The sequence below is a fragment of the Octopus sinensis genome, linkage group LG18, assembly GCF_006345805.1.
Source record: "Octopus sinensis linkage group LG18, ASM634580v1, whole genome shotgun sequence".
Lineage (NCBI taxonomy): Eukaryota > Metazoa > Mollusca > Cephalopoda > Octopoda > Octopodidae > Octopus > Octopus sinensis.
In genome coordinates, this window is record NC_043014.1 from 20,907,841 (window position 1) to 20,929,091 (window position 21,251).

General features: G+C 38.0%; 1 protein-coding gene and 1 long non-coding RNA gene across 2 annotated transcripts in view; both read right to left on the reverse strand.

Annotated features, from left to right (window-relative positions):
• Positions 1-889: 889 nt before the first annotated feature.
• LOC118766872 lies at positions 890-14,789 on the reverse strand. Its single transcript, XR_005002783.1, has 3 exons — positions 14,338-14,789; positions 11,745-11,748; positions 890-901 (listed from the first exon to the last, which is right to left on the reverse strand). It is a non-coding gene; the product is annotated as an uncharacterized LOC118766872 (long non-coding RNA).
• Positions 14,790-17,536: 2,747 nt separating this feature from the next.
• Positions 17,537-21,251, reverse strand: part of LOC115221661 — a 55,093-nt gene continuing 51,378 nt past the window's right edge. Inside the window, exon 3 of the mRNA XM_029791861.2 lies at positions 17,537-19,086. Coding sequence (XP_029647721.1) covers positions 18,129-19,086 — 958 coding nt within the window. The 3' untranslated portion in view covers positions 17,537-18,128. The remainder of the gene's footprint in view (positions 19,087-21,251) is intronic.

Consider the following 21,251-nt stretch of genomic DNA (forward strand, 5'->3'; position numbering starts at 1 on the left):
ATCCTACACACACATACATACACACTCACACATACATACACACACACACACTCACTCACATACCTGCATGTACGCGCACACACATGCACATACACACACTTCCACACACACACACGTACATACATACACACTCATACACATACACACACACACACACACACGGACATACATCTATGCACACACATATATACACACATACTTACATACATTCATCGGACACACTGACACCCAGACATACACACAGACACACTCACACATCCACACACACACATACTTACACACACACTCGCAGGCGCGCGCACACACGCGCTTGCGCCGGCTCGCGCACGCATACGCGCATGCATGCACCTCGCTCTTGGACCCGACGAGATCTCCGGCTCGTTTCTGGGGCCGTCGCCTGTCGTTGGGTTCTCCCACGCCCGTCTCCGCGGGACCACTCTTCCATCTTCCCCTCAGCTGGAGTCCTTTTTCCTTATAACCCCCCCTTTTTGTACACACACGCGCACACATACATACACCCACTCACACACACACATTTGCTTAAATATATACATTACTCTTACACACACTTCAAATCTACTCGCCATACATACAACTACGACACTGGACACACACACACTACCACTCAACACACACACTGGCACGTTACATACGCCCCCACCCCTTCTCCTCCCTCCCTTCCTTCTTCCTTCATTTTTTTACTACTGACCACTGTCTGCTATGCCTACTACTGTTTCGCCCTACCTCACACGCCTACACACAGACGCACACACTAACATATACATATATTTTTTGTTTTTTATCTCGCCTCACACACACATACACACACGCACACGCACACACTCACACATACACACACATCTGTTGCGTTACCAACCCTGTCTCTTTTGGCTTTAAAAACCTACTTTGCTCTTGTTATCGTAAACTTCCGCCTTTCACCATGTGTACTTCGTAAACACCAGTCGTTTTTTTTTTCTCCCTCTGTTTGCCCACCTCGGGATCTTTGTTTCCTCTCTCTTCCATCTTTATGTTTCCGACGAAGAGCTCCGCTCGAAACGTCAGACCTTCCTGCTTCCATCTTTCCTGAGCGCCTATTAATAATAATACTGTAATTGTTCCACGTGTTGTTGTTTTTCTGGTTTTCCCGTTTGGATTAAAATTATATATATATATATATATATATATATATATATATATATATATATATATATATATACATATATATATATATATTTCGGAATGGTCATATTGCCAGTTTAGCCAATAAACGTACTATATATTATGTAGATATATATATAATATATATTATATATATATATATATATATATTATAATATATATATATATATATATATATATATATCTATTATAATATATATACATACATATATATATACATATATATATATATATACATATATATACTATATATATATATATATTATATACATATATATATATATATATATACATATATATACATATATATATAATATATACAACATATATATATATATATACATACATATATATATATATATACATACATATATATTATATACATATATATATACATATATATATATACATACCATATATATATATATATAATACATATATATATATATATACTTACATATATATATATCATACATATATATAATACATACAATATTATATGTAATATATATATATATATATAGTAGAAATATGTTACGAAAAGAAAATATAAAATACACGTGGAAATGTAAGGGTAAAATATGAAAAATCAACGAAAATGCACATTGCAAATAAAAAAAAAGGCTATTTATGACAGGTAACGACAAATATATACATTTAGATTGACTGAGGTAGTAATAAGAATCATAAAAGTCATTATTATGAGATGGTCATAAGATGATAATAAAGTAAGAGAACAAAACGGACCATGGTTTACGCAAATTTATTCAACGTTTGAACAACACCGGTTAATACATATATAAATATATATATATATATATATAATATATATTATATATATACATATATACATATATATGTATGTATGTATGCCTGCATGTATATATATATATATAGCAATAAGAAATAACTGGTTCATCAACTTTTAGACATTATATTATATCAACTTATTTATTTATTTACTAAAATAACAATTACAAGAATATACATACATGTATATCATATTATGCTTTACATATAAAATATATTAATATATAACGATACCAGTAATTATTAAAATATAACATACAGGAATATAAATTGGGAAACTATCTTACAGCTGTTTCAGCCAAGAGGCAAAAATACCTCATTCTACCTTTATTCCCCCAGTAGACTGAAGTAATAAGTAAATGAAATTGAGGTAATTGGGTGTTTCTCTAGGCTTCATACACGCACACACATAACAATAAGCATAGTAAAAGGGGTCCGTGGGAAAACTCATTTAAATAAAAGGGTTGGGAACCAGTGTTGCGAACCACTGGCCTAGATACAGACATCAAGTACAATGATACTGCAAGGTCCCTTCAGCCACTTTTAACAATCTCCTGCGTTCTCACACAAGCTCAGTCATGTTGACTTTCCCTTTGCCAAAGGGTATATTAGGTGGAAGCGAAAGAATGTGTTTGATGTGCGTACAACTCCTTAGTTTTTTATTTAAAAAAAACTTGCGTTAGTCCAGCAACGTATCTGGTAAGCCTGCGTGATACACAAGTGACACATCACCAACAGAGTCAAATAATAGTCTTGTTGTAGTGGTTGGAGGATTCCCCACATCTGCGACAATGAAATACAGTCATTTCCGTAGTTTCAAGTGGACGAAAGTTGTAGTATACGTGCGCTCACACGTGTACATGCACACACATACATACATATCTATTCATGAATCTTGTTTATTGTAGTCACTGGACAACGTCTATACTGGGATATTGCTCCAAAACTCAACCTTAGCACTTATTTTAAATATGGTATTATCTTGCTCGTTTTCTTCTCTTTTTGGGGTGGATGGAGATGAGCTGCCAATTACGGCGACGTAACAGTTAATCAACAACATCGGAGGTCACCAATTAAAACGATCATTTACTAAAGAGAGGAAGGACAAGTAGTGTAAGCCCTTTCATAAAGATATTTCGGTTAATATAGGGCGTAACAAATATCAGAAAATCAAAAAGAAAATGTGTGTAATAGGTGTAAAACAACTTCCTATGAACGAATATGAAAAAAAAATTTCGCGCACGCGAAAGGGGGGTGGGGGAGAGGCCTCGGAAAATTCACATCGGGAAGTTCCGAAAGCGTCTGAGGAGCTGACCCGGGCACCAAAACAAAAAAAAAATAGTGTAATATGTGTAAAACAACTTGCTCTAAACGAATATGACAAAAAAAAATGCGCTCTCGCGAAAGAGGGGTGGGGGAGAGGCCTCGGAATATTTATATCGGGAATTTCCGAAAGCGTCTGAACCGGCACAAAAACAAAAACAAAAACAGCTTAATAGGTGTAAAACAACTTGCTCTAAACGACTATCATGAAAAAAATGCGCGCTCGCGAAAGGGGGTGGGGGAGAGGCTTCGGAAATTTCACATCTTCAGTCCACGGCCTTTAAACTAAGAAAAAATAGTGTAATTGGTGTAAAACTACTTGTTCTAAACGAGTATCAAGAACACACACTCACAATGAATCATAAACTCCGTATTTCGCAAAAAAAATAATAAATAAAGAGAAGAAATTCTGGAAAAAGTGAAGAAATGTTGGATCTCATTCCTTGGTTAAAGCTATTTTAACATTAAATTTATGCTTTTCTTTGAAATAGTTCAGATATATGCAATTCTTCTCACTTATTAAGATGCATTTATCAGAAAAAAAGAGACAGAAAAAATTATTATTTTGTGTCAATCCTTCCCTAATTATCCTTTATTAATTAGTTTTGGCGTGTATTTTTTTCCCAAATTTATTTTTTCACCTTCACAACACTGTTTAGTAAAGCAATTAATTATCTTTATAATTTGCATATTTGACTTATTAATCAAAATTCTCTAGATGTAATATATACTAAGTAATGCATCCTTCATTTATGTGTTCCGTTCTGTATTATGCATGCGTGACTGTTTGTATGTAAGTGTGTTTAACTGTGCACATGAATGTGAATATTAAAGAACATATTTATTTACTATGATTGTTATTTTCAGAACAAATAAATCTTTTGGCTGTTATGTTATTGATGTTATTATTATTGCTAGTTAAAGGGTGGTGACTTGGCTGAATATTTTGAGTCTTGTAGTATGTAGTTGTGTTAGTCAATATTCTGAGTTCAAATCCAACTCATTTCTTTATCATCATTATCGATGGACCACTCAAAGAGGTATGTATACATTATCATTTTCGTAACATAATTTCTGTAGTATTTCAAGATGTTTCTGACACGTATTTTGATTCACATGGCGGAGATCCAACATTTCTTCACTTTTTCCAGAATTTCTTCTCTTTATTTATTATTTTTTTTGCGAAATACGGAGTTTATGATTCATGTGTGAGTGTGTGTTCTTGATACTCGTTTAGAACAAGTAGTTTTACACCAATTACACTTTTTTTCTTAGTTTAAAGGCCGTGGACTGAAGATGTGAAATTTCCGAAGCCTCTCCCCCACCCCCCTTTCGCGAGCGCGCATTTTTTTCTTGATAGTCGTTTAGAGCAAGTTGTTTTACACCTATTACGCTGTTTTTGTTTTTGTTTTTTTGTGCCCGGTTCAGACGCTTTCGGAAATTCCCGATATAAATATTCCGAGGCCTCTCCCCCACCCCTCTTTCGCGAGAGCGCATTTTTTTTTTGTCATATTCGTTTAGAGCAAGTTGTTTTACACATATTACACTATTTTTTTTTTGTTTTGGTGCCCGGGTCAGCTCCTCAGACGCTTTCGGAACTTTCCGATGTGAATTTTCCGAGGCCTCTCCCCCACCCCCCTTTCGCGTGCGCGAAATTTTTTTTTCATATTCGTTCATAGGAAGTTGTTTTACACCTATTACACACATTTTCTTTTTGATTTTCTGATATTTGTTACGCCCTATATTAACCGATATTTCTCTATCAGCGTCGAAAAGAAAGAAGAAAGAAGATGCTTTCTAACCAGAGGCCAAGGATCAAAGAGAGTGAAAGTGATTGGATTTGCATATTTATATTCTTCCTAACCAAACTTGGTCTGTCTAAAATAAAGAGTTTTTCTTCTATATCGGTTTTGAAATATGTTTGGCTCGTGGAAGGCTAAGAGGTCAGTTTGTTCTCATAAATTTCCCAGTGCAACAAGTGAGAACAATAGGCAGAAGACTTGCAGGAAAATATAGATTCGGTTTCGAATCCTGGCTTAGCAATACGGAAACCATCCATTACATATGTATTCAATAACAGGGGGGATTCTCCATATTTATTCCAGTACAGTTTTTGTTTTTCGAATATTGTAGTATGTTGTTTTTGCGACAACGTCAGGTCACAAACGGAGGTTGTGCCTTGAAGCCATTTTGGGTCAGCGACTAATCCCATCTGTGATGCCTTCCACAGAAATATAACATAATCTACATTTTGGATAGCATCTGGAGCTCCAAGGGCTTCGCTACCGCTTTTGTTTATTAGGCATTACGTAGCAATCTCTTGTTCTAGGATTGCAAATGCAGAGCTTTCGAATTGTGATGTGATGCAGCAGTTACAAGTCCACGAGGGGCTACGTTTCATGTCGATGTTACTGTCTCCTTGAAGTTTCCGGGAAACATACCCATGCATAGACCTTTTCGAACAGCTGAGCTTTTCATATCAAAGTCTTCTTTGAGTGTGTGTGTCTCTATCATTAACATGAACATAACCAGCAACAGCAATATATAGTATGAAGAAGGTAAATAAATCTATTTCAAATAAAAACATATAATGTGGTATCCTAGCGTATTTTAAAAGTTGAATGAAACGTCTTTGATCTTAGGTCTATGAGGACTGCCTTGAGACTAAACAGCCACAACAGTACAATTAGCAAGAACAATATGATCGCTACACCACCAATAATATCCGCCCACCATTACTAACATCTAAATCAATGCAACCCGCATCATCACCACTACCAACCCACTAACTTTTGAAGATATCAATATGAACACCTTTGTAGATAATCATCGCTGCTGTTAGATTTGCCTTCAGTTTAAGATGTCTGGAAAGAAGCTATCAATCAGACCTGAAGGTAGTAGTGCGAAAGGGGTTGCACACCACAGCATGTATACAATGTTGACGAGTCTGCTCTTTTCCAGAAGCGTACGCCTACTATAACTTTATTTCTCGAGAAGAAAAGTCAGCATCAGAATTTAAAGCCTCCAAAAACCGTCTAACACTTTGAAGAGGAAATGCCGCTGGTGATATGAAATTAAAGCTCCTGCACGTGTATAATTCCGAAAATCTAAACACCAAGTTTAATCTACCACTGATTTGGTGTTTAAATAAGAAGGCATGGATGACTAAGAGCCTTTTCAAAGAGTGGTTTACAAACGTTTTTTGTCCAGAAGTAGAAATGTGCAGCGCCAGAGACATTTCCAACAAAACATTGTTTCTTTTAGATAATGCACCGAGCCAGCGAACTTAGATGACCTTTCTGATAATGTGAGAGTGCAATATACCGCGCAGAATACAACTTCTTTGCTCCAGCTAATGGATCAGAATGTGATAGCTATCTTCAAGGCATATTATATGAGAACTTTCAAAAAACTTGTGAAAGCAATTGATAGGGAGGATAAACTTACAGTTAGAGATTTCTAGAAGGAATTCAACACAATGGATGCTGTGGGTAATATATCTGAGTCATGAGATGAAATGAAATCTTCAACTTTGAATAGTGCTTGGGAAAAGTATATGGTCAGACTGTATCTGTGACATTATAAGTTTTCTTCAAGCAGAAAGTTTACATCAAATTTGGAAAGTTGTGGAGGATGTAGGATGTGAAGGATGTAGGATTTGAAGAAGTCATAGAGGATGGTGTGACTTTATTGCTAGAGAGGCTGCTGGAAAAAGAACAAGCTGAGAATATAGATGATAGAATGGAAGTTCCAACAATAACACTTAAATTGGCTACAAAAAATATTGTTAAAGAGTTGGCACTTACAGAGGAAGGTCTGCAGGATTTTGCTAATAATGATCCTAATCGTGTATGTAACATAAAAATTATAAGAGGAGTTTACATTAAGCTCACTTTCTGCACTGAACTGTACAAAGAGATGATGCGCTATAAACAACAAACAACTTTGGATAAGTTCTTCATCCCTCAACCTGATGTTCGTGATAATAAACTATAAGACGATGAATATTGTCCCTCATCCTCCTAGTAACACTCATTCCACCACCAACCCTCACACAGTAGTCAGCATCTTTTGTAGTAAGAACCTACTCTCACGATATTATGATTCTTATTATTTTTCTAATTTATTCCTCTTAAAAGCTTTCGTTTGTATGTATCTTTATTGTACCGTACCGTGTATATTTAGAAATAGTTATTTTCATGTATAAATGTAACCATGTTGCTTGTTATCTGTTGTTTTTTGTACTCCTTTTTTATCTTTTATTTTTCATTTAGTTATTTTATTTATTTATGGTTTTGTCCGTAGGAACGTAATCACACTTGATAATATGAAAATCAATGGAAAATTAATTTCGCATTACGGCCAGATTTCCGTTAAGTGAGGGATTGTTATATATATATATGCACCAAGGCTGGAGCAGTGATATCGTTATCTTGTACAAACAATATTTGAAGACAAATGCGTACTGACAAGAAGTACGGATTTATACTCCGGTTATGTGTACAATCACAAAAGGCCGTCTGAATATATAACGAGTCCTCAAGGTCGCACATGGGTACGAACACTGCACCCATTGTACTGAACTCAACAGATTGAAACGGCTGTAGTGAACCACAATCTATCTGTTGTTATTTGGGTGGTCTTTATTTCAGTCTTATCATTATATTTTTTTTATTTGTATGTTCCTTTGTCAAAGCTCTTTCATTACTTCCTCTGACCTCTTCAACTACTCTTTATCCCACGTGTTTCCTCTTGTTCTGCTTAAGTAAAGGCCAAACATATAGTTCGTGTGTTTAGTTGGCAAAATATGACCATCTCCAAGAATGACAATATAAATACATGTATGAAACAGAAAAATATCTATAATGAAAATTTATTACATAATGTTCATTTCAAGAAGTTACTGTACATTGTTAATATTTCATGTGACTTTCCTTAGCTTGAATAATTGCTTCAATGTGTCTGGGAAGAGATGCATACAAATCCTTCACCATCTTCTCAGGTTTGAGATGCCATTCTCTGTGAGTGAGCTCTCACAACTCTTCAAGATTGCATGAATTCTTCTCACGAACCCTTCTTTTTAGTTCTGTTTACATTTGCTCGATGATATTTAAGCCAGGGCTCTGAGCTGGCCAACCTTTTAATATGGTAACACCTTCATCAGCCAGATTCTGTTGTGTTGTACACGATTTGTGGCATGGACCTCTGTCATGCTGAAAAATTTCACTTTCATCCAAACCTGGTATCAAATTGTCCTTCAACAATTAGATGTATTTGGCACTATTCAAGTTTCTATCAATTTTAACCAACTTTCTTGAACCATCTCCGAAGCATTAGACTCTTACCTCCAAACTTCACTGGTTTTGTCATGTAGTGTGGGTTGTTTCACTTTCTTCATTTGTCAGAAGGCCTCCAGGAAAGAGAAACGACCCACATTACATGACAAAAACAGTGAAGTTTGAAAGTAAAAGTATTCTAGGACAAAATTTTTAACCCTTTAGCATTTAAACCAGCCGCATCAGTGCCAAAATATTCTCCCTATTTTATGCTTAAAATATGTAGATCTGGCCTCTCATACATACCTGACAATGTCATTCAAACCATAAACAATCAGAACATAGAAATTTCAAAGCTACAAGATAATGCATGATTAATTCAAAACAATGTGAATGAGTAAGCATTACATTTGACAGAATAATCAGAATGCTAAAGGATTAAAAAGCATTCTTATCTATACTTCTTTGTATTTCATAACAATGGTACCCACTTCTTTTGTGTAAAAACATCAGTGAATTTCATTGTCACAATGTCATGGTCTATGACTTCATCAAAGTTTGATACTACAAATGATATATTTCCGTAGAAATATTACTGTTACCTTACTTCAAGCTCTTGCTTGAGGGGAATGGAGTTATCAAAGGTCAGTGGTCCCAGAGATGTCATTATGCATAGAGCCAACCAGGCTCTCCATCACTGGCAGTCCCATGCCAGCCCTTCTACATTTCCAATGATAAAAATAACATTCACATGAATACAAGGATACTAAACATCGACACTAATGTTATCTGGAGGTGATATAGGACCAAATGTTCTACCCAGAAACACAAAAGTTTGGGAAGCCTATTATATGCATGTGTGTGTGTTCTAATTCATATACAGATGACTATTTCATTATTTTTTTTAATTAATGATCATGGTGAGGAAGTGAGCTGGCAGGATGTTAGCATGCCAGACAAAATGTTTAGCAGCATTTTGTCTATCTTTATGTTCTCAGTTTAAATACCACCAAAGTCGACTTTGCTTTTCATCCTTTTGGAGTCAATAAAATAAGTACCAGCTGGGTACTGGGGTTGATGTAATCAACTAACTCTCCTCTGAAATTGCTGGCTTTGTGCTTAAATTTGAAACCAATTAATGATCACGGTTGCACAGGCAATCTCCATGACCTTTTCAGAGTCTCTGTTGCTCGTAGACTCTCCTAAAGGCACACAAGGTGGGTCACTTAGTGGTATAAAATTGAGTTTAGCACTTAAGAGGAACTGAACATCCAACAGCTTCCATAGAGTTCCTGTCCACCAAATTCTACTGGCAAAGATGTGATACCAACATACATATTTATACATACATAAATATATATGCACAAATATGTTTATGAGTGCATACACAGACATATGTGTGCCACAGCAAAATTGATGCTGGCGCTGGTGCCACATAAAAAGCACCCAGTACACAGTGTAGAGCGTCTAGTGTTAGGAAAGACATCCAGCTGTAGAAACCATATCAGAACAAACAATGGAGCCTGGTGCAGCCGCTGGCCTTACTAGATCCAGTCAAACCATGCTAGAATGGAAATCATCATCATCATTTAACATCTGCTTTCCATGCTGGCATGGGTTGGACGATTTGACTGAGGACTGGCGAACCAGATGGCTGCGCCAGGCTCCAATCTGATCTGGCAGAGTTTCTACAGCTGGATGCCCTTCCTAACGACAACCACTCCAAGTGTATAGTGGGTGCTTTTACATGCCACCGGCACGAGGGCCAGTCAAGCAGTACTGGCAACAGCCATACTCAAATGGTGTCTTTTTATATGGCATCTGCACAGGAGCCAGTCCAGCGGCACTGGCAATGACCTCACTCAAATGTTTTTTCACGTGCCACTGACACAAGTGCCAGAATGGCGACGCTGGTAATGATCACGCTCGAATGGTGCTTTTTACATACCACTGGCACGGAAGCCAGTTAGCTGCTCTGGCAACGATCACACTCGGATGGTGCTCTGGGTGTTAAATGATGCTGTTAATGATGATTGTATATGTATATATGCAATAAGCAAAAAAGGAACATACATTTTAATACGGTATACAACAAACTACATATGATACATATATATTAAATACTACAAACTATGTACCATATATAATTATGTGGTGGTCACCATGCTTAAGGGAGAGAAACAAAAATATTATGAGAAGAAAATTCATTGCTGATAATGAAAATTAATCTCAGAAGAGGCAAAAAAGAGAACTCCCTCAAACTTCAGCAGCTGACTAAAATCTGAAAGGCGTCATGTATGGGGCAAGAATGTTTCTGATCTTTGATAGCTATGGTGACAACCTCAGGCATGCTTCAGTTTTATTAAACCTCCACAAAGCACCATCAATGACATATATATGATGCTTGTGTTAGAACTGTAATGCTGAGACATGGTCTATGAATGCAGAGGGCTGGAGAAGATCAAAAAGAGATGAAGCCAGTATGTTCTACTGGATGTGCAATGTAAAGTGTGCATGAACAAGAAAATATGTGATGAGAGAAAAAAAACAGGGCAAGAGAGGAATCAGATGTGTGTAAGGAAAAAAGACTACACCACACTACACAAGTGATGTATATGGAGGGGGGTAGCCATATAAAGAAGTGTCGGTTACACAATGTAGATGGAATTTGCAATGAAGGAAAGCGAGGTAGACTTGGGGTAAAGTGGTAATGATAATCTCAGACTATGAACCTCATGGAGGAAATGACACAGAAATAGGATGACTTACAAGGTGCAGTTCTTAAGAAGACCTGCTCACCTTGGAAAAAAATAAGATTCTGGTGTGTGTGTGTATATATATATATATATACACACCCACACATATTTATAAGCACTACTGGCACACAACCCACTTACCATCTTCAAGATATTTCCACCACCCATCATCTCCTCTAACTGCAGTGTTCTGCTATTCTAATTAAATGCAAGCAGACCTGCATACTTAACCAGCTTTTCCTCAATACCACTTATCTACCTTACTACCTGAAATCATTTCACTTGTTTTCTATTCTTCATTTTTAATAATGTCCTCTCCACATTTTATATCGATTACCCTCAACCACACATCATCTCCCTCTTTCTCTCATCCTTTCCCTGTCTATTCTACCATTAGTACTATCCTACTGCCCCACCTCTTTTTTGCACTATTGGTCATTTCCTATTCTTTCTAACTCATATGAATCATTGGTTACCTCCACCCCTTATCCTTCAACCAATTTCTACAGCTGTCACCTACTCTTCCCCACTTGTCATCCTTCAACACTTCATACTTGTCCCCTGACCTATTCCTCATCTCTAACACAATCTTGTAACCTCTACCTACCCACGTTTCCTGTCGTCACTCATTTCTACTTGACTCATGCCTTGGGAGTGTATACTAATACCTCATCATCAACATTTTATTTCCTTCCAGCTCCACCCCAACCACTCTTACTTTCTTTTATATAGTGCAAGTAACCATGTTGCTCTTCTATAAGAAACCTGTTCTGTTCTGATCCCTTTTCTCATACTTTAACCCCTTATCATGAGCATAGAGCACCTTCCACTCTATTGTAGCCTCACTCAGTTGAAGAGACTGATAGTCTTGCAAGCTGCATGAGGACTTCACTAGTGCTGGTGCCATGGAAAAAGCACACAACACACTGTAAAGTGGTTGGCATTAGGAAGGGCATCCAGCCATGGAAACCATGCCAAAGCAGAGAGTAGAGCACAGTTCAGTCCTTAGGCATGTTCGTTCTAGGTAAACCATCAAACCCATACTAACATCAAACATACCTATTAAATGATAATGATAAACATTTATATGTATGAAGTGCAGGAATAGATGTGTGGTTGATAAGTTCACTTCTTAACCACATGGTTTCAAGTTTCTCTGACTTACTGCATGGCACCTTGGGCAAGTGTCTTCAACTATAATTTTAAGTCATTCAAAGCCTTGTGAGTGGATTTCACAGATGGAAACTGAAAGAAGCCTATCATATATATATGTGCATGTGTTTCTCCTTGCCTTGGCATTACATGATAGTCAGATAATGAGAATAATTGCCATACAAGTGAGCAGCACCCATTTCCAATCTTCCATGAAAACATGTCTGGTCATGGGAAAATATCTTATTTAGAAATAGATAAGGTTTGACAAAAGGGAGGGCTTCTGGTCATAGAAAATCTACCTCAATGAATTCCAACTGACCTATGCAGGTATGAAAAAAATGGACATTAAAACAATGATCATATATATATATATAAACTTGATGATGATGATAATGATGATCAGTCTCCTGTGGAAAACAACTTCAGTAATGAGGACAGAAACACATCCAATAAACTTGCAGAAATGGTTGTCTGCAAGAGTGAGCTTCATGAGTCCTCCCTCACCATCCTCCAGCACAACACCTTTTCCATTTTGTCTGCTGGGACCATGAGACAATCTGAATTACAGGAAATTGAGAGAATGTAATCAATTTTGTAGCTTCCTACCTGTAGTTGGTCTTTAGTTTGTTTTATTATTTCGAGCATCCTTCTGCTTAACCGTTCTCGTGAAGTGCTTGCAGATGTAGCATGTGAACAAACTGACATCTAGCAATTGCCACATAGAAGAGGGCAACATTCAAATAAATGACCCACTGAACTGGAAAGTCACAGGGTACAAACACAAGAATCACACCATTCACCAGTAAAAGTTCTTCAATGCAGTTAATTTGATTTTGTTATTTACAATTTCAATAAGTCCAAAGAATTTTATTCAATTTGATGACTGCACAAATCTATTTTCAGTCCTGAAGGAGCTTTACATACTTGATTACAAGTTGAAGAAGTCAGACTTACTTTACTTTGAGCAGCATCACTACAAAGATGGCCAGTTAAACCAGCAACTGACCTCACAACAAAGTGACAGTTTGCAACACTATTCATATTTTGATAATTTTGCTTTCTGTTTTCAAGTCACAGGTTATGGTGATAGACTCCTTCTACTTCAAAGTTTACTGGTCCTATATGCCATTGTCCTCTCCAGTCGTTTTGTTTTTTTGCAATATCCCAGTCATTACTTTTTATGTTAAATTATCCCTACATTTGTCTTTATAATAAAAAATAAATGCGCCCTTTTAAAGCCTAGCCAGGCTCATGGGCACGGTTTCCCAGCTTCAATGGCATATGTGTTCCCAGCTGCATGGGATGCCAGTCCATCGCAGTGTTACTCATTTTTGCCAGCTGAGTGGACTGGAGCAATGTGAAATGAAGTGTTTTGCTCAAGAACACAACGCGTCACCTGGTCCAGGAATTGAAACCACAATCTTACGATCATGATGCTGACACCCTAATCACTAAGCCATGCGCTTCCACCGTTTGTCTTTATACTGTAGTAATAATCTACCAACCTTACACTGTGAGTTTAGTTGTTCATAAAAATTGCTATATATGTGTATATATATATGCAATCATCATTTAATGTCTACTTTTGCAGCGCCTTGCATGGGTCAAATAGAATTTGTTGAAGCAGATTTCCTTCTTGTTGCCAATCCTCACCTGTTTCCAAACAAGTTTGTATTTTACCAAAACCAGACATGTTTTTCATGGAAGAATGGAAACAAACATCACTTGTATGGTGTTGATGCTCGTTTACAACCATCATGTGATATCATGACCAGGGTACTCACATACACACACACATTTCCATATATATCTACAGGGTGTCCCAAAATTAAGGCAACAATAAATGTTATACGATATGAGAATCATACTTCATTATAAAAGCTTCATGTGTCTTCTTTTTGTTTCAGACTAAATAAATTCAGATTTATAAAATGGATAATGGCTATAGACAGAAATACAACCATAACCCTCTACAACAGGAGTGAAAGTAATACAGCTATAGCAAAAAAAGCTTGAAATTAACCAAACAACAGTTAGGAAAATTGTCAAGAAATTTCAAGAGACTTGTTCCACTGCTGATCAACATGGACATAGTCAAAAAGAAGTGTGCAGACCCCTCAGCCTATCAAAAGTACCAGAGAAAAGATACAGCAAAATCTTCGTCATTCTGTCAAAAAACTGGCTGTCACAGCAAAAATAAGCTGAACATCAATGTATCAAGAGCTGAAGGAGGGTCTCAGGACCCACTCCTACAAGATGATATGCTGTCATGAGCTCAAGCAAGTTTATAAGGCCATGAAACTGGAGAGAAGTCATCTTATCCTGTGCATGCTGCCCACCCTGGTGTTCATTGATAAAAAGAAATGTGACATCAAACAGACAGTAAACCACCAGAATGACCAACTTTTACCCATCGCAGCCTGTATGTATATATATATATATACACACACACGTGTATGTATATGTGTGTATACATATATATATATATATAAGGGTATGAAACCAGGAAAAGCCCCCGGCCCATCAGGAATCACTGCTGAGATGCTTAAAACAGCTGGTTGTGTGGGCCATGGCCTAGTCACCCGCATTGTAAACCAGGTAGTTCATAATGGAGTCATACCCAATGACTGGCATAGCAGCACCATAGTCAACTGCTACCAGGGTAAAGGTGATTCTCTAGATAGAAATAACTACAGGGGTATTAAACTGTTGGATCAGGTGATGAAGGTCACAGAGAGGGTCATAACCCATCTCATTAGGGAGAGAATTTGCTTAGATGAGATGCAGTTTGGTTTTGTGCCGGGTAGAAGCACCACTGATGCTATATTCCTGGTTCGACAACTGCAGGAGAAATGCCTAGCTAAAGATAAACCCTTCTACATAGCTTTTGTGGACTTTGACAGGGTCCCCCGATCCCTTATCAGGTGGTCGATGCAGAAACTGGAGATTGACAAATGGCTAATAAGGGCTGTACAGGCCCTATACAGAGAGGCTGTCAGCAAGGTTAGGATTGGCAATGAATATAGTGAAGAATTCCGGGTAGAAGTAGGTGTACACCAAGGTTCAGCCCTCAGTCCCCTTTTATTCATCATAGTCCTCCAGGCAATAACAGAGGAATTCAAAACAGGTTGCCCCTGGGAGCTCCTCTATGCTGATGACCTGGCTCTCATAGCAGAATCACTACCGGAACTAGAAAAGAAATTTCGGGTTATGAAGCAAGGTTTAGAATCAAAGGGCCTTAGAGTAAATGTAGCAAAGACCAAAGTTATAGTAAGCAGAAAGGTGAACTCATCACACACACCCTCGGGCAGGTGGCCCTGCTCAATCTGTAGGAAAAGTGTAGGTAGAAACTTCATAAGATGTACCCAGTGTAAGCTATGGATGCATAAGAGGTGCAGCAACATCAAAGGGAAATTAACTGATAAGATAGCTTTCATGTGCGGCAGATGCACAGGGACAATAGACACCACAGATACTCAGAAAACAGATTCCATCACACTCCAGGGGGAGAAACTAGATGTAGTTGATAGTTTCTGCTACCTAGGTGACCAAGTTAGTAGTGGAGGTGGATGCTCAGAGAGTGTCACCACTAGAATATGAATAGCCTGGGCAAATTTTAGAAAGCTCCTACCCCTACTGGCGACAAAGGGTCTCTCATTCAGATTGAAAGGTAGATTGTATGATGCATGTGTGCGAACTGCCATGCTTCACGGTAGTGAAACATGGGCCGTGACTGCAGAGGACATGCGTAGACTTGAAAGAAATGAAGCTAGCATGATCCGCTGGATGTGTAATGTCAGTGTGCATGCACGACAGAGTGTAAGCACCCTGAGAGAAATGCTGGACATAAGAAGCATCAGATGTGGTGTGCAAGAGCGACGCTTGCGATGGTATGGTCATGTACTGTGGATGGATGAGGAGAGATGTGTGAAGAAGTACCGCTCCCAAACAGTTGAAGGTATCAGGGGGAGAGGTAGACCCAGGAAGACATGGGATGAGGTAGTCAAGCATGACCTCAGAGCATTGGGCCTCACAGAGGCAATGACGAAGGACCGAGATCTCTGGAGATATGCTGTGACTGCAAAGGTCCGGGCTGCTTCCTGAACCAGTTTCGCATAGCCCCAGCCCATTCAAAGTGCCTTGGATTTCAGAACAACCCGCTGAGCTTGAGGAGACCTATTGAGTCAAGTACATGAACATTGAAATAAATATCAATGGAAATAGTAGTTGTGATACCTGTGCCGGTGGCATGTAAAAAGCACCATCCGAACGTGGTCAATGCCAGCTCCGCCTTGACTGGCTTCTGTGCCGGTGGCACGTAAAGAGCACCAACCGATCGTGGCCGCCGCCAGACTCATCTGGCACGTAAAAGCACCCACTACACTCACGGAGTGGTTGGTGTTAGGAAGGGCATCCAGCTGTAGAAACACTGCCAGATCAGACTGGAGCCTGGTGCAGCATCCTGGCTTCCCAGACCCCGGTTGAACCGTCCAACCCGTGCTAGCACAGAAAACGGACATTAAACGATGATGATGATATACATACACACACACACACTTTCTTTTACCTTATTATACTGTGGCCATGCTGTGGCACTGCCTTGAATTATTTTTAATCAAATGAATTGACTCCAGTACTTTTATTTCCTTTTGAGACAGGTACTTATTCTATCAATTTCTTTTGCCAAACTGCTAAGTTAGAGGGATGCAAACACACCAACACAAGTTGTCAAGTGGTGGGTAGTGTGGTCCAAAACAGACACTAAGACACACACAGATACACACATGCAGATATACATACAAACACACACACACACACACATATATATATATATATATATATTATATATATACACATACATACACCAGACTTCTCTCAGTTTCTGTCAACCAAATCCACTCACAAGGCTTTGGTCAACCTGAGACTATAGTGGAAGACACTTGCCCAAGGTGCCATGCAGTGGGACTGAACCTGGTTGGTAAGCAATTTAAAAAAATTATATTGTTATTTTTTAAATGAAGAAAACCAAATCAAATATTAGTGTCAAGTTTTATTTTACTAACATATATAGGGAAATGGGATTGTGTGTGTATATTTGTGTGAGGACATGTGTGCACGTATGTAGGTATTATTTATATAAAAGAATGTGTGTTTGTATGCATGTGTAAGTAGTTGGGTGGAGTAATATGGATATAGAAATATAACAGTTGTAAGAAGCAATACTAAACAAAATATAGAAAAGTTTCCATTTGTAGTTCAGGTCATGGACATGATGACCTTTGACATGCCCAATTTTAAGGTTAGCTATAACATATCAGACCAGAGTTTCTGTTTTCTTTTCCTTTTGTGTGATGGACCTGTAACATGTTTGAGTAAGGTGTTGTGATTTCATATGTTGACCCCTTGCCCTTTGTCACATTCAGGTTAGCTTGAGTCAGGTCAATTTCCATAAAACGACCTATGAAAAGTTTAAGTTCAGATTGTACTTTCGCATGTTGACTCTTGACGCATTAAGGTCAAGTCATACTACATCATGACAAATTTTATATGCTGGCTATTTAAAATACATCAGCTTCGGCACATTTAGAACATGGCATGTCGACATTTGACATGGTCAGTTCGGATTAGGTCAAGTCATTTTCATGTGTTGACCTTTGACATGGCTGGACAGTGCCACCATGTTCTGAAAAGATCTTTTACAAGTGGTACAAGTGTAGGCCTTTTTGAGGGGGTTATGTATGACTTGGTGAGCAGTGAGTGAGTAGAGATATGCAAACTTTCTATGACATACCTCACACTCATACGAGCGTGGTTTATCAGCGAGTGGCATTGGAGTAGTCTCATGTATTTTCTTGTGCATCAATAGCACTGACTGTTTGAGGAAAGTTTTGTTGCATACATCACAAGTATAGTACTTTTCCACCTCATTCTGTGCTGGAGACTTTGTATGCGATACTATGTGTTCAGTAAGGCTGGCTGCTCGTAGGAACGATTTGCCACACTCAGAACACTTGAATAGCTTCTCGGCTGAGTGAATCTGAGCATGTGAAGTCAGGTGTGACAGCCGGACAAAGGTGCGTGCACACACATCGCATGCAAATGGCCTGTTGGCATTTGTATTGTTGCGGTTAGACAACTGGGGAAGATTTGATGATGATGGATTCCTAGTAGTAGAACTAGTGGTAGCGGCTGTATTATTAGTAGCAGTGGTAGAAGCAGCAGAAGTGATTGTGGACATAATATCATCTTCATCATTGCTGTCGGTGTGGTGGCCACCACCAGAAAAGCCTCTGGCAGTGTGAGCTGTTCTCTCATGTGCACCCCGGTCAGCAGCTGAAGCAAAAAGTCGTTGACACACTTTGCAAGGATAGCCAAAAGCTGTGGCCATACCCAGTCGTTCTCTGTCTTTCCGCTCCTTCCTCATAATGCTGTGGTGAGCTTTCTCAGCATGGACGGCCAAAATGGATTCAGTTTGAAAATTCTTGTGGCAGAATCGACAGGAAAATGGTTTCTTCTTACAAAACAGTGGTTTCTTCTCAGGTGAAGGGATGTTTGTGTAATCATTGTAGTTGATGAGGTCACTCATGCTGAAGATAAGAGTTAAAATGAGGATTAAGATGAGAATTAAGACAAGATCAAGATGAGGGTTACAATTAAAGTTAAAGTAAAAATTGTTGAAGTTCAAACAAGAGTTAAGATGACAGTTAAGGAAGGAGTAGAGATAAAAACATGCAAGTTAGTTGATAGTTAAAATGAGAGATTAAACAAGATGGGAGATGACACTAAACTATAAGCTGAGTGCTAAAATGAGAGATCAAAATAAGAGTTGAAACAACTCGTATTTTTGTCTTTGGTGTTCTTTACCTTTTTACCTTTTTCAGTCATTAGACTGTGGCCATGCTGGGGCACTCACATTGAAGAATCTTTAGTCATATGAACTGTCCCCAGTACATTTTTTAAAGCCTAGTACTTATTCAATCAGTCTCTTTTGCTGAACAGGTTGTCAAGCAGTGGAGGGAGGACAAACATACACACAGATATAAATACACAAACACACACACACACATATATATATATATATATATATATATACAGGCTTTTTTACAGTTTCCATCAACCAAATCCACTCATAAAGCTTTGATCAGCCTGAGGCTATAGTAGAAGACATTTGTTGAAGGTGTCACACAGTGGGACTGAACCAAGAACCATGTGGTTGGGAAGCAAGCTTCTTATCAAACAGATGTTTAAAAAACACATTTTTTTTATTGTTACAATTTTTGAGTTGTCTCTACAGTTGTTATTTACTCTAAAGTCAACCAATCCAACAAACCTATAATTAAAGACATTCCAAATTAACCATCACATCTTATTGCTTTCCCAAGCTGTGTATTTAGGTCACTATTATCCATTACGAAAGTAGAGTATGATTTGAGGGAAATCTGGTTGCTACTTCTTGCAGATTGAATGACTACATGAAGACTCCCTTATTGACTTGTTGTAGCACATGTTGATAGATGGTCGCAGTTAGCGAGTGGTTTAAGGATACACACAGGTAGCTGACCTGTAATAGATCTGTAGTTGACCTACGAGACAGATTCAAGCAGTCAAACAAATCATTTGTTCAATGTTCCTGTGTATCACATGTAGATTTGGGGTCAATAAAAACATGGTCACAATTTTAAAAGCAGTAAGGCACCTCTTTTAGTGAGTTAAGCTGTTATATTAGTCTCAAATTTTGGTACAAAGCCAGCAATTTCAGGAGTGGGGATAAGTCAATTACATCAGCCCCAGTACTCAACTGGAATTCATTTTGTCAACCTCAAATAGATGAAAGGTAAAATCGACCTCAATAGAATTTGAACTCAGAACATAAAGATGGACAGTATGCTGCTAAACATTTTGTCTGGCATGCTGTTTGTTATTTTGACAAATCAATTAAATAGAAACCTCCTTTACTAGTTTGAATTGTCCATATTTTCAAGGCAGTAGAAAAGTTGGCTGTTAGATTTAGTAACTAACTGCAAAGATGCTCCCTGACAGGTTCACAGGGTCCCTATTTTAAGAACAGTAAGGACTTTGTAGATGGTTATTTGGCTGCTACATTGAGCAGGATCAAGTGACTATTGAATATAATAATGATTATTGTATTGTAATTGCTATATCATCTTATAAACTCAACAAAACAATATGGTTCAGGTTGCACTCATAGCCACATTCAGATCAAAATATACATATATAGCAATCAATGGAGTAGAAAGAACCCTTCAGTCTTGCATACAGTATAAAAATTTCTCTAGTGTCGGTGCTACAATAAAAACGTATACAGTACACTCTTTAAGGTGGCTGGTGTTGGAAAGCACATCCAGCTATAGAAATCATGGCAGAAGGGAAGATATGGGGGTGAGACATTGTCTTCTGATCTGCCCAGGAAGAACTTGAATCAGATTATGATTACTAGTCTAATGCATAACAACATGGAAAGTAGCTGTAAAACAATGATGATGAGGTACCTATATTAGATATTGCCTGATTCCAGTATAAAACTTATCATAATTATATATAGGTGCAGATGTAACTGTGTGGTCAAAAGCTTGCTTCGCAATCACACAGTTCAGGGTTCAGTCCCACTGCATGGCACCTTGGGCAAGTGCCTTCTACTGTAGCCTTGGGTCAACCAAAGCCTTGTGAATGGATTTGATACAGGGAAACTGAAAGAAGCCCATTGGATATATATATATATATATATATATAT